The 21717-nt window shown below is 36.5% G+C and overlaps 3 protein-coding genes across 10 annotated transcripts in view; 2 read left to right on the forward strand and 1 right to left on the reverse strand.

Moving 5' to 3' along the window:
* Positions 1–255: 255 nt before the first annotated feature.
* Positions 256–8481, reverse strand: idh3g (isocitrate dehydrogenase (NAD(+)) 3 non-catalytic subunit gamma). Of its 2 annotated transcripts, XM_079848165.1 has the most exons (13): positions 8386–8481; positions 7910–7957; positions 7338–7435; positions 7136–7251; positions 6967–7027; positions 6639–6771; positions 4543–4676; positions 4346–4448; positions 4108–4254; positions 3482–3576; positions 3250–3310; positions 1674–1813; positions 256–1511 (listed from the first exon to the last, which is right to left on the reverse strand). In XM_079848165.1, the coding sequence occupies exons 1-12, from the start codon at positions 8452–8454 to the stop codon at positions 1712–1714; spliced, it is 1167 nt and encodes a 388-aa protein (XP_079704291.1). In that variant the 5' UTR covers positions 8455–8481; the 3' UTR covers positions 256–1511; positions 1674–1711. The 2 variants fall into 2 exon arrangements, with proteins under 2 accessions (XP_079704291.1, XP_079704292.1); XM_079848166.1 differs by lacking the exons at positions 7910–7957; positions 8386–8481 and adding an exon at positions 7558–7576.
* Positions 8482–8686: 205 nt separating this feature from the next.
* fam3a (FAM3 metabolism regulating signaling molecule A) lies at positions 8687–14489 on the forward strand. Its single transcript, XM_079848819.1, has 10 exons — positions 8687–9094; positions 9512–9572; positions 9671–9778; positions 10669–10692; positions 10785–10908; positions 11259–11317; positions 11414–11464; positions 11563–11647; positions 11797–11923; positions 13755–14489. Exons 2-10 carry the CDS (start codon positions 9560–9562, stop codon positions 13851–13853), a joined length of 690 nt encoding a protein of 229 aa, XP_079704945.1. The 5' UTR covers positions 8687–9094; positions 9512–9559; the 3' UTR covers positions 13854–14489.
* Positions 14490–17397: 2908 nt separating this feature from the next.
* wnk3 (WNK lysine deficient protein kinase 3) overlaps positions 17398–21717 on the forward strand; it is a 55193-nt gene continuing 50873 nt past the window's right edge. For all 7 annotated transcript variants that reach the window (XM_079848167.1, XM_079848169.1, XM_079848168.1 and 4 more), the window contains exon 1: positions 17398–17878. The gene's annotated coding sequence lies outside the window, so the exon portion shown is untranslated. The remainder of the gene's footprint in view (positions 17879–21717) is intronic.

The following is a 21717-nucleotide window of genomic DNA, read 5'->3' on the forward strand; positions in this document are numbered from 1 at the left end:
ACATATTTCCCCCAGCTGCTGTATTTTGTTAGCGATTGCAAAGGCTGTTGAACGGCAGTGGGAAATGGCTGGGTTTTTTTCTGACGCATGTCACTGGAAATTATATTCTATTTAAGATTCGTAATATTATTTTTTATAAGTTTCCCACTCAGAACATCGTGCTATATTTTCCACACAGAAAGGTCCAGCTGTAAACAATCAAAAGATATTCATGTCATCTTGTCAGATTATTTGGAAAAGAACACATGTGGTTTTGTGGCTAAGAATCAATTTGAACTGACTTTATTGGTTATGCACAAAGCTGTTTCCAAAAAGATACATTTATCTATGATTTGTTGCCCTCTAGTGCCCAGACTCACACTTGATACATCAATCCTTTAGTCAGTTTGTTGGCCTGTAAATAACATGTCTGCATGAAAACAATTTTTTTCTTGGTTCAAAATACAGAACATTCGGCGATAGCCACAAAAAGGTATAATCCCTCAACTGGAGAGTTGATGTTTTCTTGTCACTATTGTTCACTTGGACAGTGTTTGTTTTAATGGGACTGTAAGTGTACTGCCAAACTCATTGGATTACCTTTGAACCATTAATGATTTGTGAGACAGTACAGTTTTTTAACCTTTACAGCAGTGTTTCTCACCCAGGGGGACCGGGACCCACTAGGGGGCCTCAAGATGACTTAAAATTATTTCAATTAAAATTTTACATAATTTACAGTATATGTAATGTCAAGCTCTGATATATTTTATCAGGTAGAATTTACAAGTAAAAATAATAATAATAAAAAAAAATAGTTGTGGACAGCCAAAAGTCAAAAAGGCTGCAAACCACTGCTTTAAGACATGACAACTACATGGACTTGTATGTTTGATGTAAAATGTGCATGTTTAACTCAAAAGATGACAGTATGAAAGATCAATAATACAATTAAGCACTGCATATCAAGTAATTAAATTAACATAAAGGTCTAAACTAAATGATGCAACAGTAGACCAACATTAAGTATTAAGCTTAAATAATACTTTAGTATAAAGTCTAATGAAAAAATATCATCTGATGGACATCCAGAACATGAAGTCCATCTAAACACGCAACACTGTAAGGCTGTTAGAAAAGTAAAATGCAGTAGTTTATACAAGTATAATTTTGTAAATGGACAGTTGGAGGTTTGTTCATATTATTCAGGTTCATTAAAGTAAACATGAAAGTTATGAACCCAAAATGAATACATTGTGTTTTAGAATAACATGTTAAGAACGGATCAAATTTGGAATGCAATTGAGCAGCAGAAACAGAAACCCAATGCAAGAACCTCATAAATACTGCATTAGCACAGCATTTAAACAATATAACCGTTTAGATACAATATGATACATCTAAAAGCTCTGCAGTTCCCAAGGAAAGACCACTATGCCCAAGAAACACCACAAGCACAATGCTGAAGTATGCTGCATTTCAAATGAATCTTGGGAGTTCATGTGACAGATGTCCTTATGAATCTGAAGCATCTGAAAGTAAATTGGAAAGGGAAAAGTTGAGATGAAATATTAACAGATCTACCAAATAGGAATTGGCAGGAAACTTAGGCTTGTTACTCCTGGCCATGGATTATAGACTGATTGACAAAAAATGTATAATGTACAAGACAAAAAATGTATAATGTACAAGACCTGCTAGTGTACCAGTTGTGGAGTGATGCTGACTCAGCTTAGATCTCAGTGGTGAGGGGACCGCCACTCTCGATGTTCCTCATGATAGACTGAACCACTTCTGAGGTAGTGCCCTGCCCCCCAATGTCAACTGTGTGCAACTGCAACAGGAAACATCACAGAACACATTATAACAGTGGATCACAAACCTGTCCTGGAGTACCACCAGCCCTGTTTCCTTCATCTATCACACCTGATTCAACTCGTGAGCTCATTAGTAGAGACTACAAGACCTGGGCTGCGTTCCAGTCCAAAATTGTCATGCCCTTCAATCGCTAACTTCCCTCCGTCTCGTTCACTCGGATGTACGTCATCGCTTACATTGCAACAAGTGCCCACTACTGGCGGAACCTGCAATCAGCTGAATTGGAACGTCCTAAGCCCTTGATCACTTGGAATCAGCTATGGAGTTGATTTATTATTTACATTTCTTTTCCCTTTAAGAATTTGTTTAATGCAGCATCCAAATGTATATAGGTGTGTTTGGGTTGTTTTAAATTAAGAAAATTATAATTAATATATCATAGAGTTGTTTGCTGTGGTGGTGATTAGATGAGATATGTGGTGACGTCACAATCGTACTGCATTGTGGGACATATAGGTGCCTGAAGTGTACATATGAAGTAGACTCGCTCCCTGTCAAAATCGAGGGAATGAGGGTCTGTCCATATAAACTTCCCTCGTCCACTTCACGAACTGGAACGCACTTCAAAATGGCAGTAAGTGCTTAGGGAAATTCGCAAGTGCGTGTCTAAAAGTGGACTGGAACGCAGCCCTGAAATTGGTGTGTCAGAGATAGGGAGACACAAAATGTGCAGGGCTGGTGGTTACTCCAGGACAGGTTTGAGAACCACTGCATTACAACATGCTTAGACATATGACTGAACATCAATTGCAACAAGCATGTGACCTCACACCTTTGAAAATTCTACAAATTGTACAAAAAAAAAAAAAAAAAAGGAAGAAGAATAAATGCTGCCTTGGTGAGTATGAGACTTCAAAAACAAAAACAAAAAAACTTACTGACCCCAATATTTTGAACAGTAGTGTAACTATATCAAGACCTATAGTCAAATAATATTACTACAAATAATCTACTACAAACAAAGAATATTACTACTAGAAAGAATCATTACTACAAAGAGATCTTTCATGCAAAAATCCAAAGAATGGTTGAATGCCTTGGTCTAAATGGTAACTTGATGAGCAGGTTTTCACACCTGACAGTATCCAAGTTGTGATCTAGAAGCTGCCATACAAGATGTGCTAGACCAGGGGTGCCCAATCCTGCTCCTGCCATCGACTGTCCTGCACAGTTCATCTCCAACCCTAATCAAACACACCTGCCTTTAATTTTCAAGTGATCCTGAAGACCTTAATTGGTTGCTTCAGGTGTGTTTGATTAGGGTTGGAGATGAACTGTGCAGGACAGTCGATCGGCAGGAGCAGGATTGGGCACCCCTGTGCTAGACCAACTTTAAAATGTATAAATGTATGAAGTTGAGTTAATACTTTAGAAATAATCTATATGACTGACCCTGGTCTTGTTCATAGTGGTGAGAATTGCACCTCGGATCATGGTGGCATAGTCATAAAGCCTGAAAAAGAAGAGTCATATCCTAAACATAGATTTTATACAACAGGGACATTCTGACTGTTCGTCAAGTTAAAAATACAAGAGCTAACAAAGAACCAGAAAGGCAAAAATCAGCAAAATTACCATCATAAGAGCGGACACTTATAAAATAACATATGAGCTCCTCACTTACTTGAGATGATCTAACATGAGGCAGCTGGCAAGCAGCATGGCTGTGGGGTTGGCGATGTTCCTGTTGGCAATGCTCTTTCCTGTATTCCTGGTGGCCTGTTATAACATATTTAAAGCCAGCCATCTAAACGTCACTCGATATTTGCATTTTAATTTCAGTGGCATAGCTCAATTTGAATAGAGAAATAATATATAAGCATTATTCTTTTAAAATAGGTCTATGAATAATGCTGATGCAGCATATTGCATGGAGAACATGAAAACGTAGTATCTTTCTATTTAAATACACTTATGTTAACATAAGCCTGTAATAAAATGGCTTATGAATATTAAAAAGCCTATGTGAAATAACATTCACCCAGTAGTTGTGACTGATTTGCTGAAAAGTACACTACCAATCAAAAAACATTTTTTTTATGTTTTTGAAAGAAGTCTCTCATGCTCACATGCGGGCATAGGGTTCTGTTTGGTCTCAAAGCTGTTTACATAGCTGACTGCAATTATTATTAACACCGAGGCCAAAGTAAATAAAACTCTAAAAATACAAGGATTATTGTTAAGGGGTGACCTTCAACATTCCTGCAAGTTAGGATTGTGCTATTGCTCAGTTTTTTCCTTCAAACCAACCGTTTCAAACACAGCATAGTCTCGTCCGTAGTTGGCACCAGGCACCAGACCGGGTCCACCCACCAGCCCCGCACACACATTGCTGACTACATTGCCATAGAGATTAGGCATCACCATGACATCAAACTGTTGGGGCTTAGAAACAAGCTGAAAGAAACCACAGTAAATATAGTAACGGGCTTATTTTGCTTTCTCATAAAACATCAAAATTGTCAGCATAGTTTGATTATTAGTTCACCTGCATGGTGGTGTTGTCCACAATCATGCTATCAAACTCAATGTCTGGGTAACCAGAGGCCACCTCCTTACAGCACTGCAAGAACAGCCCATCCCCCAGTTTCCTGTTAAGAGAAGAGAGTGAGAACACATTATTAACACGTTCATTTTTGTGACAACTGTGAATTAATTGTACAGACAAGTAGTAGACTAACTAACATGATGTTAGCCTTGTGGACAGCCGTGACCCTACGGCGTCCTTTCTCTCGGGCCAGTTTGAAGGCATAGTCAGCGATGCGGAGGGAGTTGGTCCTTGTGATGATTTTCAGACACTCTACAACTCCTGATACACTCTGAAACACAAAGAAAATTATTTATTCTAGGGTACTGAGTCTGACCGATAAAATAAAAGAGAACATAAAATGGGTAGGAAAAAATAATATTTTGCACATAAGTGGGGGACATAGAAAGTTTTTTTTATGTGTTCAAGGCATCATGCATGCACATATATATGAAGAGTTCAGATGCAAAAGCCTCTAAGTGCCATCTGAAATTTTCTTCTAGAATGATCATTTTTATGAAGCTTGTATATATAATTTCAGTAATTTCACTAAAATGCCAATGAAAATTACCTATTAATTGCCATTTAAGTGAAATTACTGAACTTAAATAAACAAGCTTTATAAAAATGATCATTCTAGAAGAAAATTTCAGATGGCACTTAGAGGTTTTTGCATCTGAACTCATATATATATATATATATATATACACACACACTTTAAGTTATTACATTCATTTTGGCAATTTTTTATTGTACTATTATGCCATGATAAACAAATATTCAAAATTATGAATGCTAACTATGTACAATACCATTTAAAAGTTTGGGGTCAGTATGTTTTTTTTCCTTTGAAATAAATGAATACTTTTATTCAGCAAGGAAGCATTAAATTGATCAAAAGTGACAGTAAAAACTAAAGTAATGTTACAAAAGATTTTGATTTCAAATAAATGCTGTTCATGTGACTTTTTTTATAAATCAAAAACTCTGATCATGGTAAAAAATTATCATAGTTTTAGCATTAATATTAGCAGCAAAACTGTTTTAAACACAATAATAATAATAATAATAAAAATAAATGTTTCTTGAGAACCAAATCAGCATATTACAGGGGTTAAAGCAAAAAACAATCTTTTGACTGGAATTTTTTCCTCGGCCAAACCCCATTCCACAGCCTGTCACACACCCAGTTTAAGAGCAGGTTTTTTACATGCTTTACCTTCACAAATGAAATACTCAAAGAACATTTGCATTTAAAGAAAGGCCATTTTGAACTGCTTTTCTATTATTTACACACTTTATGAAATTTCAATGTTTTCAATCTAGCCTAATGCTTTTACAAGACTTGACTCTTTGTGATGTAGTCATACAAATAATTAACCATTTGCATAACTTTAACACAAGTTTTATTTCTTAAATAATAAAAGCCAACAGAGCTTTTGCCGAAAAGTGATCTAATATCACAAACTATACATAATATAATATCTGTTTTAACCTAGCCATTATAAATAAATAATATAATGTTATTTTTAATTTTATTCATGTTGATTTATTCATGTTGATATGAAAAGTGAACAGCATGAGCAGGGCCGTACGCAGGATTTTATAAATATCGAGGTCCTTGCTATAGTGATCCTGGTTCGGGGGTTCGTGGGCATGGAGCGTGCTTTCGGTGAATACACCTCATCTTTCCTTAATTTAAGTAACTTTAATTTAACTAAAATCAAGACATTTACTACACTATTCGAGAAATGTAAGCATATTTACGGCCTTAAAATTATGAAAAGTGAATTAAAGACAGGCCCTGCAATTGACAGAAATCCTTTGTAGACTTGCTGCAATTAACGGAAATCTGTCGTAGTGACACAGAACTTGAATCCCTGATATCAGAATGATTTTGACAGGAATAATTTACATTTTTAAATATATAAAGAAAATAGAAAACAGTTTAAATTGTAATATTAAGTTGTAATAAACCTGGCATTGTGTACTATAACGATTGTTAGCTCTTTGATGAATGCTTTGTTCTTCTTCTGCAAGTCGCTTTGGATTAAAGTGTCTGCTACATGTATAAATGTAAAAGTAATAATATTTCTTAACCCCAAACTTTTGAACAATAGTGTATTTTTCTTCATGTGCAATAGAATAACACATTTAAATGTCTTTATTGATAAATTCATGTCAACACCCTGTATGTGAGGAAAGATGTGGAGCTGTTTGAAAGTCTGTTGAGTGGGTGAAGTAAACTCCTGACCTCGTGCTCCAGACTGCTGTACTCGCCCTCAGTGTTCTCTCTAATGATGATGATGTCGATGTTTTTGTGGCGCGTCTGGACTCCAGGAAGTGACTGGCAGTGCATCACATTGGCATACAGATCTAGACTCGTGCTGACAGAGAGAGAGAGAGCGAGAGCTGTGGTTGGAGGTGAATCAGTCTAGACACACAGTAATGGACTGGAAGCCAAATCTGAGGCACTCTCACTCAAACTGAGGGGCCCAACAACTTTTTGTACAGCATCATAAACATCTGATGGAGCTGGTATAAATAAATTATTTGTGTAATTATTCGTCTTTCAGCCTTACCGTAGAAGATTGTTCCTTGACTTGTGGTTAGGGGGCATTATGTGGTTGGTCTCAATGTTACCTGAGAAAAAAAGATAAATGATTAAATATAAACAGTTTGTTATCTAAAATCTCACTAATAACAGAGGAACAATTATAACATTGTCAATAAGTAGCTGACTGTACAGACCCTTAAGAGCAACTCCATTGCGGCGAATGGCCATAATGGCATTTTTGATGTCGTCCTCACTGGTTAATGAAGAATTTACATTCACCACCTCAAAGTCCACAGGAACACAGCTGAACCTGTGATTCAGTATGAAAATCTTAGTGTGGCAACACATTATTACCAGACACTAATTATATTTGTTGAAAGTATTGATTTGACAAACCTGAAGAGTTCCCGCACATGGCTGAGCAGCTCTGGTCCTATTCCATCTCCAGGAATCAATGCTACAGTATGCCGGCCTCCATACTTGGCAGGAGGAGGCTGCAAACAAACATAATGAATTAACATTCAGTGGCTATATTACATGTGCATGGTAATCATGGAAATGACTTGGGTCTTCGGCATCATGCTTTCTATGTTTACTTATGTCACTCCATACTTACTATGATTTGTCCCTTCAAGACAGAGGAGGACCGGAGGTGAAGAAGAATAATAGACAAAAAATCCACAGTTAGTGAGAGAATTAGGAACCACCATTCATTATCTTATAACTTATGTTGAAGACATGTTTACAATGAATAACCAATCATATCAGATAGATTTCAACTTATATTGAAACAAGTGAAACAAAAATAACACTTGTTAACAGGAAACATTATTAGCCCTAAATTACTGGGTTGTACTAAAGAAACTAGCACATGACCAATACAGGTCTAAACCAACGTAGACAGGTATTATTAGCTGCCATGTATGTAGACAGGTATTATTAGCTGCCATGTAAAGACAACAACCCACTGTGTATGTAGGTTTTCCTCTTTGATTGCTGACTGCTGCGCCAAAGACCTACAAAAACAAACCGATTAAGCATTACAATATGTTACAGCACCCCTCACATCATGCTAGTGTTTCAAAGCCTTGTAAGCTGCAGACATATAAGTTACAGCAACAACTAATGACTACAATGCAAAAAAATGCTATGTACTTTGGCATCTCACTACGTTTTAAGACACTGCCAAATCACTGAAATCATGTAGTCAACCGCACTGATTAAACGTCCCAATTTAATTTTAAATATAAATGAACAAATATGTGAGCTGACTGAGCTAAAATACGTATAAAGCGGACCAATACATAAACTGATATTTAGCAAGCTAACTCTGACCTTGTCTTAGTAAAATGTCACGCTAATAGGACGCGTTGAAAAGCAATTTATTATTATTATTGTATTTATACGGTTTCTCTGGTCATGTTGTGTAAATAAAATGCCTTGCCTTTGCTGCATTTCCCAATTGCCTTCCCAGGATTGGTTTTAAAGCTTTAGTAAGAGTGGCCATGATCATGACAGTAGTATGCGTCTGTGTGTGTGTGTGTGTTTTATTTTCCGGATTAAACACCGACGGTGAAGAATAGTTCCGGGCTGCGTTTTTGAAAAATAAAATCTTTAAAAGGATATCAGTTACTTTGCTACTGACAAATTTACAATCATACAGATGTGTTATTTTACATTTAAATATGTCGTTCTGCTATAATATCTCAACCCTACATTATTAAAGAATGTATAGAAGCCGTTTTACTTACATACTCTCTATCTATATAAATAACACCACCATTTTGCATGGGTCAAATGTAATTTGGATATAATTTAAATAAACACTAGGAAGTTGAGCATATCTTATATTTGCATACTGGGTGGGCAAAAGAACCACGTGCTCATAATTTTGGACCTCGAAGCTCGAACCGGAAGATTGTCATCGTGATAGGTGTTTTGGCAACAAATGTACGCTTTTAGAGGTCGACGAAAAAGGATATTTTGTTATTACGGAGTTTATTACGGAGTAATATTTGTTGCCGACTAACCCAGTCGTCACTGGTTTTAAGATGAACGTGTTTTGGACGCGAGTAAATTAGTCGTGACAGTTTCACACCCCAAGAGAGAAGCTGTTCTGTAAATCTGCACAGGGTCACTCCACATTTTGAAAGGTATTTTTATTGTTATTTGTGTGTTTGTGGATCAATTATTGTGCTCCGGTTTAAAAATGAGTTTGTTTATATAAATGAACAGATTTGCGTATGAAGCTGGTGCCAAGGTTTCAATTCCAGGGAGGTTTGCTTCCCAAATGACTATCAGGTCTTATGTCATAGAAGTGGGCTAAAACTGGAATTAAAACATATGTTAGCCATTAAATGTCCAGCTAGATGCATTGAAATCAAAATCAAAAGCAGACATAGGGGTCAAACTTCCTTATAAGTATGTTTAAAATTTAGATTAAGCGTTAACAGCTAGTCTGCATTTCCTGAATGACACTGAATGCTGTTCTTTTGAATTTACTCCTTTCAAGGGTTTCATCTGAAAACTTACGCTCTGCTCATGATGAATATCTTTTTTGCTCCAAACAGAATATTAAAAGTGGCCATTTGCTGACAAGATTTTGACATCTGTCCACCATGAGGTTTGCAGGTCTGTACATTTCCTCACTTATCATGGGCTAGATAAGTTCCTTCTCTTCTTTCTCACATTGACATTAAAGTACTATTTCCTTCCTTTGTATTCCCTAGTGGCCATGCGTGCTGTTGCCTTGATTCTTCTTTTGGGCTTCACCTGGCTTCTAGCAAATTCAATGCTAGGAGGGGATGGGAACTCCTTAATAAGGACGCTCTTTAGTGGTAGGCTGTTTTATATGATATAGGTTTTTCCATGGCCAATACTGTTATCTTGGAGAGCATATAACATATGTAGTTCTATTAGTAGCTTTAAAAGTTAACTGACAAATCTGCCTCGAGCTACTCAACTCTGTAACCACTGACAGTGTTATGCAATGTTCCCTCTATTATTTTTTCATGCCGAGCAAAGCCTCTCTCTGTTGGATGGACATTTCAGGCACATGAGCAAAAACGTCCCTTACTAGATCTGTACTGCGTACACAAAAAAAGAGCTTGCATCGTTCAGTATTTCTTATTTTATTTGCATGCAGAACAGTTCAATTCTTTATGATATAATATAGCCTTAGAATAATATGAAAGCAACTTGAATCATTTAAAATTTAGATCTATTAAATCATTTCAGGAAATGTTTTCTAGTAATCTAAAAACCCAAACACACAAAACTTAATTTAACTAAGGTATTTCCTCGTTCCCGCTTGAAAACCAAGGGCGATCCGGCGTTTGTAACTGTGGCTCCCAAGATGAGAAATGCACTTCCATTCTCTGTAAGGTCCTCTTCCCTATTGTGATGTATATCTTAGTAAAACAGCTTTTCAAACAAGAGAGAATGTTGATTTTGTCCCTCAGGAAAGAATTGGATCATTGATCGTTGTGGTTTGCTATTGCTGTGATCTCATGTGAGTTACAGGTTGTCCCGCCCGCCCCGCCCAGCAAACATGTCATCAGAGAAGAGATGTTGCTGCAATATTTTTTTTATTTCGATTTTTTTATTTATTTATTTTATTGTGTGTGTAAATGTGATATATGCATGTATTTGTAGCGTTTGTTTTATCTTATATGACTTGTAAGGCTAACTTTGAATATATATATATATATTTATATATCATTCATAGGTGGACAAGAAGAAACCACTCCAGGTAAAATGATTTTAAGTACATATGCTTTGACATTTTCAGAAGAAACATTTAAGCAATCTGATCATTCAATGCAATAACCTTCTCTCCTGCAGAACCACGACCACGCAAGTACAAATGTGGCCTGTCAGCACCGTGCCCCCCCAAACATCTCGCATTCCGACTGACTTCTGGCGCTGCCAATGTCATCGGCCCCAAAATTTGTCTGGAGGATAAAATGCAAGTTGCCTGACATTTTTAAATGCTGCGGCATCACTGTCGGTCTCTTTAATGAGCTTGCATGGGCACCGCTGCACACTTAGCTCCGCATGCAACCTCCCTCCCTATTTCTTGTTCTGTCTCCACTGGTATTCATTATATCATCTTTGTTTTTCTCATGGCCATCACTACCAGACTCATAATCTTAATGGGGAACGTGATGCAAGTAGGCATTGGTTTCTCTTTCCGTGCCTGTGTTTTGCTCATATTCATATTCCATTTTCTGATCCTCCCTTAACTTCTACCATAGAATTAAGTGTCTTGACTTCTTGACGAAATGTTGTTTGACTTCTACTTGTTTGGTCTTACAGTCTTGTCAGCAGTGCTAAAAACAATGTGGGCAGAGGTCTCAATATTGCTTTAGTAAATGGTAAATAGCTCAAATTATTTTATACTGATATATGCTTGAATGTACTACATATTCACTTAAACAAGTAATAATTAATAAGAATATTTCTATTTTCAGGGGTCAGTGGAGATGTTTTGGAAACAAGAGCATTTGATATGTGGGCAGGAGGTAAGTTGACCTTTAGGGTGATATATTATTTGGTTAGGTTGCTCATGGATGTGGTCCATCAGCTCCTTACATGAGTGTTTTCTCTCTTTCCGCCACAGAGGTTGCAGAGCTGCTGAAGTTTCTTCGACCTCTCCATGAAGGAACGCTAGTATTTGTTGCTTCTTTTGATGACCCTGCCACCAAGTAAGAGTCTATTTATTTGTGCACTCCTCTTTTAAACCCAGATTACTGTTGTTCTGTGACCTAATCTCATAAATTGAGAGCATATCAGGGTTCTTTTCCTTCAGTGTTTCTTGTTGGATTTTAAATCAGAGTGCTTAACCCATTCACAGGTTAAATGATGAGGCCCGGCGGCTGTTCGAGGAGCTGGGGAGTACGGCAGCGAAGGAACTGAGCTTCAGGGACAGCTGGGTGTTTGTTGGAGCCAAAGGAATAGAGAATAAGAGTCCATTTGAACAGGTAGGACTTATGAAAAGAAATATACATTATTGTCATTGTTTTTTGATTCGAGCTTAGGTTGAAGAATAAAATGTATGTTGTTTATTGTCACAGTACCTATGATGAATGCATTTATGTTAGGGGTGTAAGAAAATATTGATACACGTGAATATCTCAATATTATATTTGGTGATACTGTGTCGATTCTCAAAAACATTGCATCAATATTTGAAGAGTTCAGATGCAAAAGCCTCTAAGTGCCATCTGAAATTTTCTTCTAGAATGCTCATTTTTATCAAGCTTGTATATTTAAGTTCAGTAATTTCACTTAAATGACAATTAATAGGTCATTTTCATTGCCATTTAAGTGAAATTACTGAATTTAAATATACGAGCTTGATAAAAATGATCATTCTAGAAGAAAATTTCAGATGGCACTTAGAGGCTTTTGCATCTGAACTCTTCATTTATTTATTTGTTCACATCCAAGATGTGTCAGAGGATTTGTGTTCTGTTTAAACCTGACCACTAGATGGCAGTGTTATCTCAGAACGCAAACTGTGATGCGGAGAAGCGCACGGGTGCATCGCTGACATTAGCATTAGCAAACCCAGCTCACAAGACGCTAGAATTATACCGGCTCACGTCGAGGTATATAGAGCTGAAGTGTGTACTCATTTTGGCTCCCACTATAAAGAAAGGAGATTGACAAGAGACAAGAGTTTGCAAAATAAGCCATGCTAAAATCCAATACTCGGGAAACACTGAATCTGAGAGCAGATGTTAAATAGACATTTAGAAAATGTCTTTAAGATGTTTATGATTTAGAATGTATGTGAAACTGCTTTTTCTAAGATGTTTATCAGATGTTTGTTCACAACAGATGTTTTCCAGATTAAGCAATCTTTAGCAGACATCTTAGAGATGTAACTCTGCTATCTGGGTATATACAATATATGTAGATGCTTTAAAGCAAGCAGCTTTATAGTATTCAATATAAAAAAAACATGCAGTGTCATGCAGTCATGGTGTGGACTATGAACATTCTGTTGTGGAATACTTGAGAAATTAAAAACCGCTATACCGTGAACCTTTAAAGCAGGATCCAAGAATATATGCAAGCTATATCTATATTTATGTATGTATGTGTATATATATATATATATATATATAGATAGATAGATAGATAGATAGATAGATAGATACATACATACATACACATATAAATATACATATCTATGTATGTATGTATGTATATATATATATACACATATAAATGTACATATCTATGTATGTATGTATATATATATATATATATATATATATATATATATATATATATATATATATATATATATATAAATATAAATACACACATACATACATACATACATACACACACACACACACACACACACACACACACACACACACACACACACACACACATATACACACATATACACACATGTATGTATATGTGTGTATATGTATGTGTGTGGATCCCTTTTCTGCAACCTAAACCACAATTAAAGACACTTGCTAGAAATAAATTGTTTAAAAAAAACTTTTCTTGTCTCTTTACTCTAATTTTCTGAAAATTTTACTTCCTCTCAAGCTTAGTCTCAAATTTGCTTCCCACGTATAATATAATATCCAATTTGTGCAACTTTGAGCACATTTGAGAACATTTTCTGCAAACTGAGCCGTTTGGATGTTTCCGACAGCTTGTCTGAGTGAACAACAGTAAGAAAAGGGGGGAAGAGCTTAGCTTAGAGACCATTTTGAAAAGGTTAATTACAGTTTAGAATTCCTAAAGCAGGGATTTTACCTCCTTTTCTCTGTCTTTCAGCGAATGAAGAACAGTAAAAGCAATAATAAATATGAAGGCTGGCCTGAGTCACTGGAGATGGATGGCTGCATTCCTCTGCGCGCTCCGTTAGAAACTTAAGGACTCACAGGGACTTTGAACTGTAGGAACACAACAAACTCAAAAATCAAGGAGCACTACATGCAAAATTGGCTTTGATTCAGAAAGTGACTCAACTATCTGAAGTGAACAAAGAAGTGGAAGAAGCTGCTTGGTCCATTGGAATTAGAATTAGAATAGTTTCATTGACCAAAGAAGAATACATTTTTTTGTTCTTTATTATATTTTTTTAAATATGTTTAAACAGAATGTTTAGAAAGATTTTATACTGTTTAAAATGTGTGAAGTTGATTGTATAAAAGCTGTGTCTAGCGGTTGCTCTGAAGGATAAGCATTTGCATTTACATTCAAAGTCAGATAATTATATACACAATTACACATTAAAGAATGTCCAGAGAGTCCATTGGGGATTGTTACCTATTTCTAATCTAACCCATACTTGTGAAAAGTGTCATAAGACTTTTGTCATAAGTTGCACCAATCTTCTTCCAGGTGTTCTATGTGAAAGTATGCACTGATGAAATGCACTGTAAACAATCTTTGATAGGAATCAATCTTAACATCATTCAGTTTTTTAGGACAGTTTTTTTTGTGTGTGTGTGTGTGTGTGGAGGATTACGTTTATTTTATCTAATAATAAACACACACAGATGTTTAGCCCTTCGTGCTTGACCAGAGTAATTGTAGGCTGTTTGAAATTGAATGTGGTTTTCTTGCGTGAAACTCGGGATCGCGTGTTGTCAGCGAATGAAAGCACGCAAACAAGCACCATGGACAGCGGCATTACTGCTCATATACACTAGAGGGCAGAAGAGAATCAAGAATGTGTAATGAAACTTAAAATGACCGTTTACAACTATTTGATCTACGAATATATAAAAGTATTTTTATACTTTTATGACCTTTTATTAATTGCTTTTATTAATTAGCCTTAATGAAAATCTATTGCAATATGTATTCATTAGAAACTAGCTAGTGTACAATTTTGTTAGTAGCCTACTTTATTGTTCTCTTTTCCTTTTTTTTTATTACTAGTAAGTAATCCAATAATGATTTAGTAGGCCATATTTGTCATTTTTTCCCCTAAATAATTAAACAAAGTATTAAACATACAAGAGCATTAGGTTAGATGCTAGCACTTATTCCATTGATGACTAGTACTGGCCTATCAATTCAATTAGTCACTAGCATTACAGTTCTATCAATGAATATTCAAATGTATTCAACCCTATTGCAAATCAGGTTTATTGGCAAAATTTACAGACTTATAACAAATCAAGCAAAAGTAATTGAAATAGCTCAACCCAACAAATGTTTCAAGTGTTTTCCTCAAATTCAACTAAAAATGCAATTTATACTGACTTCTGCAGTCTCAACATTATTCAACCCCCTGAATAGAATCTCTCACAACAGCACAAATCTGCAAAACAGGTGTTGTCTCAAGCACACCTGACGCAACTAATCAAGGGCTTCATTAGTTGCACCAGGTGTGCTTGAGCTAGAACACATGAAATATCTGAACTGGCTAGGTTTGTTGAGTGTCACATTTGACTGCATATTAGAAATATGGCAAAAGAATAGTTGAAAAAGTTAAGAGAAGATATCATCGCCCTTCACAATCAAGGAACAGGGTACAAAAAGATAGGAAAGGCACTAAAGGTTGCTAGAGACACCGTTGGAGGCATAGTTCGCAAGTTTAAAGTTAAAGGAACAGTGGTTACACTACCTGGTCAGGGTAGAAAAAGGAAGCTATCAATGGCTGCAACCAGATTTTGGAAAGGCAGGTTCAGAAAAACCCTTGAGTCACTGCAAAAGACCTGCAGCAAGACTTGTGCAACAGGCACTGAGGTTTCAGCTTGCACAGTAAGGCGAGTGCTAAACGCAGGTGGTTTCCACGCCAGAATTCCAAGATGTACGTACACCACTCCGATTTGCTCAATATCATATAAATAAGCCACAGAATTTTGGGGATTCTGTTCTGTGAAGCGATGTGGAGGAGGAAGAACGAAGCGTACGCTGAAAAGAACACTGTCTACAGTTAAGCATGGTGATGCTCTGTGACTGCTTTGCATCCTCTGGCTCTGGAAAACTGCATGGAATACAAAATGGATTGATTAAAATAGGAAACCTCATGTCGCCTATGAGGAAGCTGAAGCTTGGGCGTCATTGGACCTTCCAACAAGACAGTAATCCCAAGCATGCCTCAAATTCCACCAAGACTTGGTTGCCGAAGAAGTCCTGGAAGATTCTACAGTGGCATCACAGTCACGTGACTTGAACCCCATAGAAAATCTCAGGTGGGATTTGAAGAAGGCGGTTGCAGCACGCAAACCCCAAGAATATTACTGAACATTGCTGGTCATTGCTCATGAGGAATGGGCTAAGATTCCTCAGAAACGCTGCCAGATGCTGGTGTGGTTATACATCTCATTTGCAACAGGTTATAACCGCAAAAGGGCTTTTGCAACTAAGTCGTTAAAAGTTGCATTTTCAATTGAATTTGGGGAAACCACTGGAAACATTTGTGTTGAGCTATTTCAATTTGTTAAATTTAAATATATAAACTTCTGTTTGATTTTGTTCAATGCAAACAGCTGAAAGTCTGTAAATTTAGCTAATAACCCTGATTTGAATAATTTGGATTACAACTTCCTTTGCTACTCGCTTTCCAAATAGTTTATTCAATTGTTATTGGTGGTAAACTGCAAATTTTTCCATATTATTATAATAATAATAATAATAACAATAATAGTAATAATAATATTAATTAACTATTCACTTCAGACAAAGATGGTCTATTGGCCTTATTGATCAGTAGTAGCCAACCTTTTAATTCATCTATACCAAAGAAAGTAGTTACTAGTAAATCTGCATTAAATACCAGTCTGTATGGTGAAAAATAAACAGTTGATTTCAAAAAACAGAATAACTAGTATTTGGAGATATCTTCAATTTTAAAAGAACTTGTAACAATATAGTAGATGATATCCTTGTTCAATCAATGCATAAACATGAGTATACATTTATATTTTTTATTTTATTATTATTATTATTTTACATTTAATAATGTAGGGGTGAATTCAGGTTGATTGGGACACTTTTTGCTAGTCATCTCAATGGCAAAAAGTGTCCCAATCAACCTGAATTCACCCCTATATATTTCGGTCACTACAGGGGGAAAAAGTGTCCCAATTAACCTTAATATGCCTTATTTGTTGTATATTTATACAGTTTTCCAGTTAACTTAACGCAAATAAATAGAAACTCTTTTGCTGCTTCAGTTATATAATATCTTTTGATTTACATTAGCCTACTAATATATTATATTAACTGACGTATTTTCATTATTAAGGCCACATGAATTGTCAAGTGAAATTGTTGGATCCGGTCATTAATAGAAAAGCCAAAACAAAAGTAAAGGCAGACATGCCCTTTATCCCAATAAGTAACCCTATTAAAATGTAAATTAATTATTATACCAGAATGGCCAAATCTTATTGTTTTATGAGACGCTTACTGGGACAATGCGCGGTCCCGCTTGGTCAGACAGGCGGCGGCGCGCATAGTTGGAGCACGCGGTACGAGCGAGCAAGCGCGCGCGCGTCTCTGTCGTTAACCGAAAAAGGAGAAACGATTGTGCTCGATTGAACTACCACGAACGTCGCAGCGACAGTCGTTGCTTTGTAAATTATGTAAAATAAAGATGTGTATCGCGCTAAACACCTGTGAATACGTTGACGTAACATTCACCGGCGGAAATGTGTGCTAATAATCTCGCGGAAAAGAACAACAATATGTTTTTTAACAGATGATGTGTCCAGGAAGATTTGCAGGATTTAACGACGCCGTTCAAACAAGAGAACCAAACGCTCGTATAAGAAAAGGAGTAACGTTACGTTAAACACCGGTAACGTTACACGACAAATTACGCTTATATCCAACGAGATGATGACGAGCTGTTGAGTGTTTGACAGATACATTGGAGAAAGCGAGACCTTTCGACGACCTGTTTCAGTTGTAATAACGACAGAGAATGCAGCACACCGGTGAGTCCCATTGACTATTATGTTAAATAATCATTAGCTTCTGATATTCAAAGGACCACTATTTGCAGATATAAATTGTAAAATAAAAATGCATCTTTAGGTGCTGTATGTGTTTTTCAGACATATAGAAATCCCAGGCAAACATAGCTCAGATGCTAACACAACGCGGTGGTGCTGAAATAGATATTGGCAATGGGCGAGACGAGCAATATTGCCGCCTGAACGGTAGAAAATAAAGATGTTTCCATCTTTTCTTGGTGTGCTTTTCACTTCTGGTTCCACATAGGATTCTGCTCCTGATCGTGTCTTTTATTGTCTTTATCCGTATTTGACTTGCTAACTGAGTGACAGTAAATGAAGACTGAATATGCCGCTAAGACAGGCGTTTGCTCTCTATCTTCTGTATTATGTCATATTCTGCTCTTAACAGATTCACTTATGCTTATGGTCAATTTAACGACTGATGGTGGTTGATTTAGCAAATTACAACCTAATAGCACACGTTTGTGTATTTTTTTATTTTTTTAATATATTTTTTATGGCTGCCATGTCCTCTGTTGCTATGTGTTTTCAACTCAAAGCGTTGGCCACTGTTGCTCAGTGTAGTGGCTCATAGATGGTCCCTGTGTATTGGTTGTCTACCTTTGTCTTCTTTTAAAATATACGCATAATGTTGAAGTAGTAAGATTTTGAGTCAGTGACAGATAAGTGTGTCTGAGGTTATGAAAACTAGAAACTTTCTACAGATGTTTTTGAGTCATGTCAAGTGGTGCAAAAAATGTATCATACATTTCAAATGGGTTTACTTTACGTTACTCCATTTGTCCTGCCCTTTCATATAGTCAAAATATGTTATATTTTATTTATGACCCTGAAAGACAGTAATCCGGGTCTGAAGAGATACTATGTTTTATGGTTTTCTTCTCACATGACATCACAATGGTTTCCTGCATGTTGGTTACTCCATGCTAACCTTGGTTTGATTAGAAGATGTTTTTCAAATATTAATATATTTAAACATAACTGCTTTAATGTTGTAAGAAGAAATAAAAATGATTCACTAATTTTTCACTTACCCTAATTGATCCATATACCATGTATTGCTATATAAAGAACTTTGCATTTAAGTAATGTACACCGTAACCATAAACGTTTGGGGTCTGTAAGAATAAAAAAAAAAGTTTTTGCAGAAAGTCTCTTGCTCACTCCGGCTGAATTATTTTGATCTAAATACAGTGAAATTGTGAAATATTATCAACTGTTGTGCTGCTTAATACTTTTGTGTAAACCATGATAAAAAACAATTCAGGCTTCTTTGATGTATAGAGTTCATCCTCATTTATCATCTGTTTATCCCCCCAAATATACATTATACTACATTATAGTATATTCATCTGTGTAAGCCTCCTAACACAGGTTTGTTCATTTAATAGTAGGGTCTAGGGGTCACCATAATATGCGGTAGAGTCTTGAACTTCCGGCAGAGGTGGGATGTCTGGAACAGCATTTATTTGAAATAGAAATCTTTTGTAATGATCAATTTCATGTGCCCTTACTGAGTAAAAGTAATGCTTACTGACCCAACCCTAACTTGTATGCAGCTTTGTGTATTTGTGCAATCTATGCTGATGGGGCCAAAGCAGTGATTAGTGTAAAAGTGATGTTAAAAATCCCTCAACTTCATTGGTAATCTGCCCCGTATTGTATGAAAGGATAAAACAACAGAGAGCTTATTTTAGTCATAAACCTCAAAAGCACAGTAGTAGCCACTTATTATTTGTAATCCACACATCATAGCAAGCTTTGATTAAATGGTCTCACCTGGATTATATCATAGACTGAACAAAGAGAAGGTAGTATTAGGCGGTATAGTCTCTCTTTTCTGGTTCACTGTGTACCCTATACCTTCTGTGACCACAGTGACACTCACTTTCACATGCTTGACCTAGATTGGACAAAAGTGTTTGTTTTGTGTTGTTCTTGGTGTTACTTAATGGGATGAGGACAAACTTTATGCCAGCTGTCACTTTGCTGTAATTTTCACCTTTGAATTTTACAAGCACCAGATTTCATTTAGGAACATTTGTCTTGACGCTGTGGTGGGTCCTTTTGGCCATAGCTTATTTTACTTTAAAAAGAGCGTTTTGTCATTTTAAGTCAGATTTAGCAAGATTCTGCGTTTACAGCCATTATCATTGTGAACCATAACACAATCTCTTTTTCCTAGAAATAGACATGGTTGAGGAATGAGTATTGATGTGACTGGTTAAAAAGAAATCAATTGTGACAGCAAATTATCCAGCCTACTTGCATCAGCGCCTGAAAGCAAATGCAGATCCACAATCTCCAATCATACATTTGATGATTTTTGCCTCTAGTGTCATTCAGAATAATATGACAAAGAACATATGACCATAGCGAGACCTTTCTTGTACTGCAAACTGACCTTTTCATCTCAGATTGAATGGGCACTTAACTCGGTTGCAAACTAAGCTGTAAATTATGTAGATACCTCAGTAATCCAAGACAGACAGCAAATGTCGGACGTTCCAGTTTAAAATGACTTTTTGTTGTCGTTGCACTTCCTGACACTTTAAATCTAAAAGGAATAGTTTTGAAAATCCAAAAATGAAAATTCTGATCATTTACTCACTCATGTAGTTACCAACCTGCATGACTTTCTTCTGCAAAACACACACACACACACACACACACACACACACACACACACACACACACACACACACACACACACACACACACACACACACACACACACACACACACACACACACACAAAACAGCAAGACATTTTCTAAGTTATTTTCTTTCTAATATGTACCACAGATGAAAAAAAGACATACATGCAGACATGAAGATAAGTAAATCATTTTTTATTTTTGGGTGAGTGGTTCCTTTGATGTAATAAAAACAAATGAACACTAAATATGATGTCAGTTTACATTATATATATATATATATATATTAGTATTTTAATTAAGATTGTGTGAATATAACTAAATTTTAATAATTCTAATATTCTAATTCTATTATTGGAGCCCCTTGGAAGTTTGCTGAAACCCCTAGTGGGCCCCAGCTCCCTGGTTGGTAACCTCTGCTTTAGGAAGCAGAAAAACTGAAGAGGAGTTATGATTATGTCTGTGCATTGTCAACACAGAAAGGCTCTACTTACTTTGCACAATTTATTTACAATTGAAACATAGCTGACACTTATTCCATTCCATTCCATTTTATTTATTGCTTTGGCTGATATCATCATACTCATATTCTGCTCCACACCTCTTTAACTCCCACATGCCCAAACTTCAGTTGGTTTTCTTGTGGTGGAATTTTGTCTATTGTCACTGCTGTCACTCACACTCAAACCAGCACATATTTTATCACGGGAAAATCTCCCCAGCTCTTGTGTGTGTGTGTGTGTGTGTGTGTGTGTGTGTGTGTGTGTGTGTGTGTGTGTGTGTGTGTGTGTGTGTGTGTGTGTGTGTGTGTGTGTGTGTGCGTGACCCCCCCCCCCCCCTTCCTTTATATCCCTTGTTCTCATTCACACACATTTTTCCCACCCATTTCAACCCAACCCCCCTCCCCCTTATCTGACTCCCCCTCGACTGGCTGTCTAAAAACTTGATGTCCTCTCTTCCTACCCACAATCCTTTCCTGTCCCCCCCTTTTTCATTCTAGCTTCATCATAGCTCAACCCCCCAAACCTTTCTGTCTGCCCCCTCCCTAAACACATACACAGATACACACACGCTACGTTCCATGGCTCCCTCTTTGTCTGCCTCAGTAAATCAGCTGAGCCTGCTCAGTTCCAGGGGATT

This window comes from Squalius cephalus (assembly GCF_949319135.1).
Source record: "Squalius cephalus genome assembly, chromosome: 18".
NCBI classification, from domain to species: Eukaryota; Metazoa; Chordata; class Actinopteri; order Cypriniformes; family Leuciscidae; genus Squalius; species Squalius cephalus.

Coding starts and splice junctions, on each gene's coding strand:
- idh3g (XM_079848165.1), bottom strand. CDS start 8,454: ATGATCATGGCCACTCTTACTAAAGCTTTAAAACCAATCCTGGGAAGG. Junction 7,958..8,385: donor AATTGGGAAATGCAGCAAAG/GCAAGGCATTTT, acceptor TTGTTTTTGTAG/GTCTTTGGCGCAGCAGTCAG. Junction 6,772..6,966: donor TCAAGGAACAATCTTCTACG/GTAAGGCTGAAA, acceptor TCTCTCTGTCAG/CACGAGTCTAGATCTGTATG.
- fam3a (XM_079848819.1), top strand. Junction 11,318..11,413: donor CAATATTGCTTTAGTAAATG/GTAAATAGCTCA, acceptor TTCTATTTTCAG/GGGTCAGTGGAGATGTTTTG. Junction 11,465..11,562: donor ATTTGATATGTGGGCAGGAG/GTAAGTTGACCT, acceptor TTTCCGCCACAG/AGGTTGCAGAGCTGCTGAAG.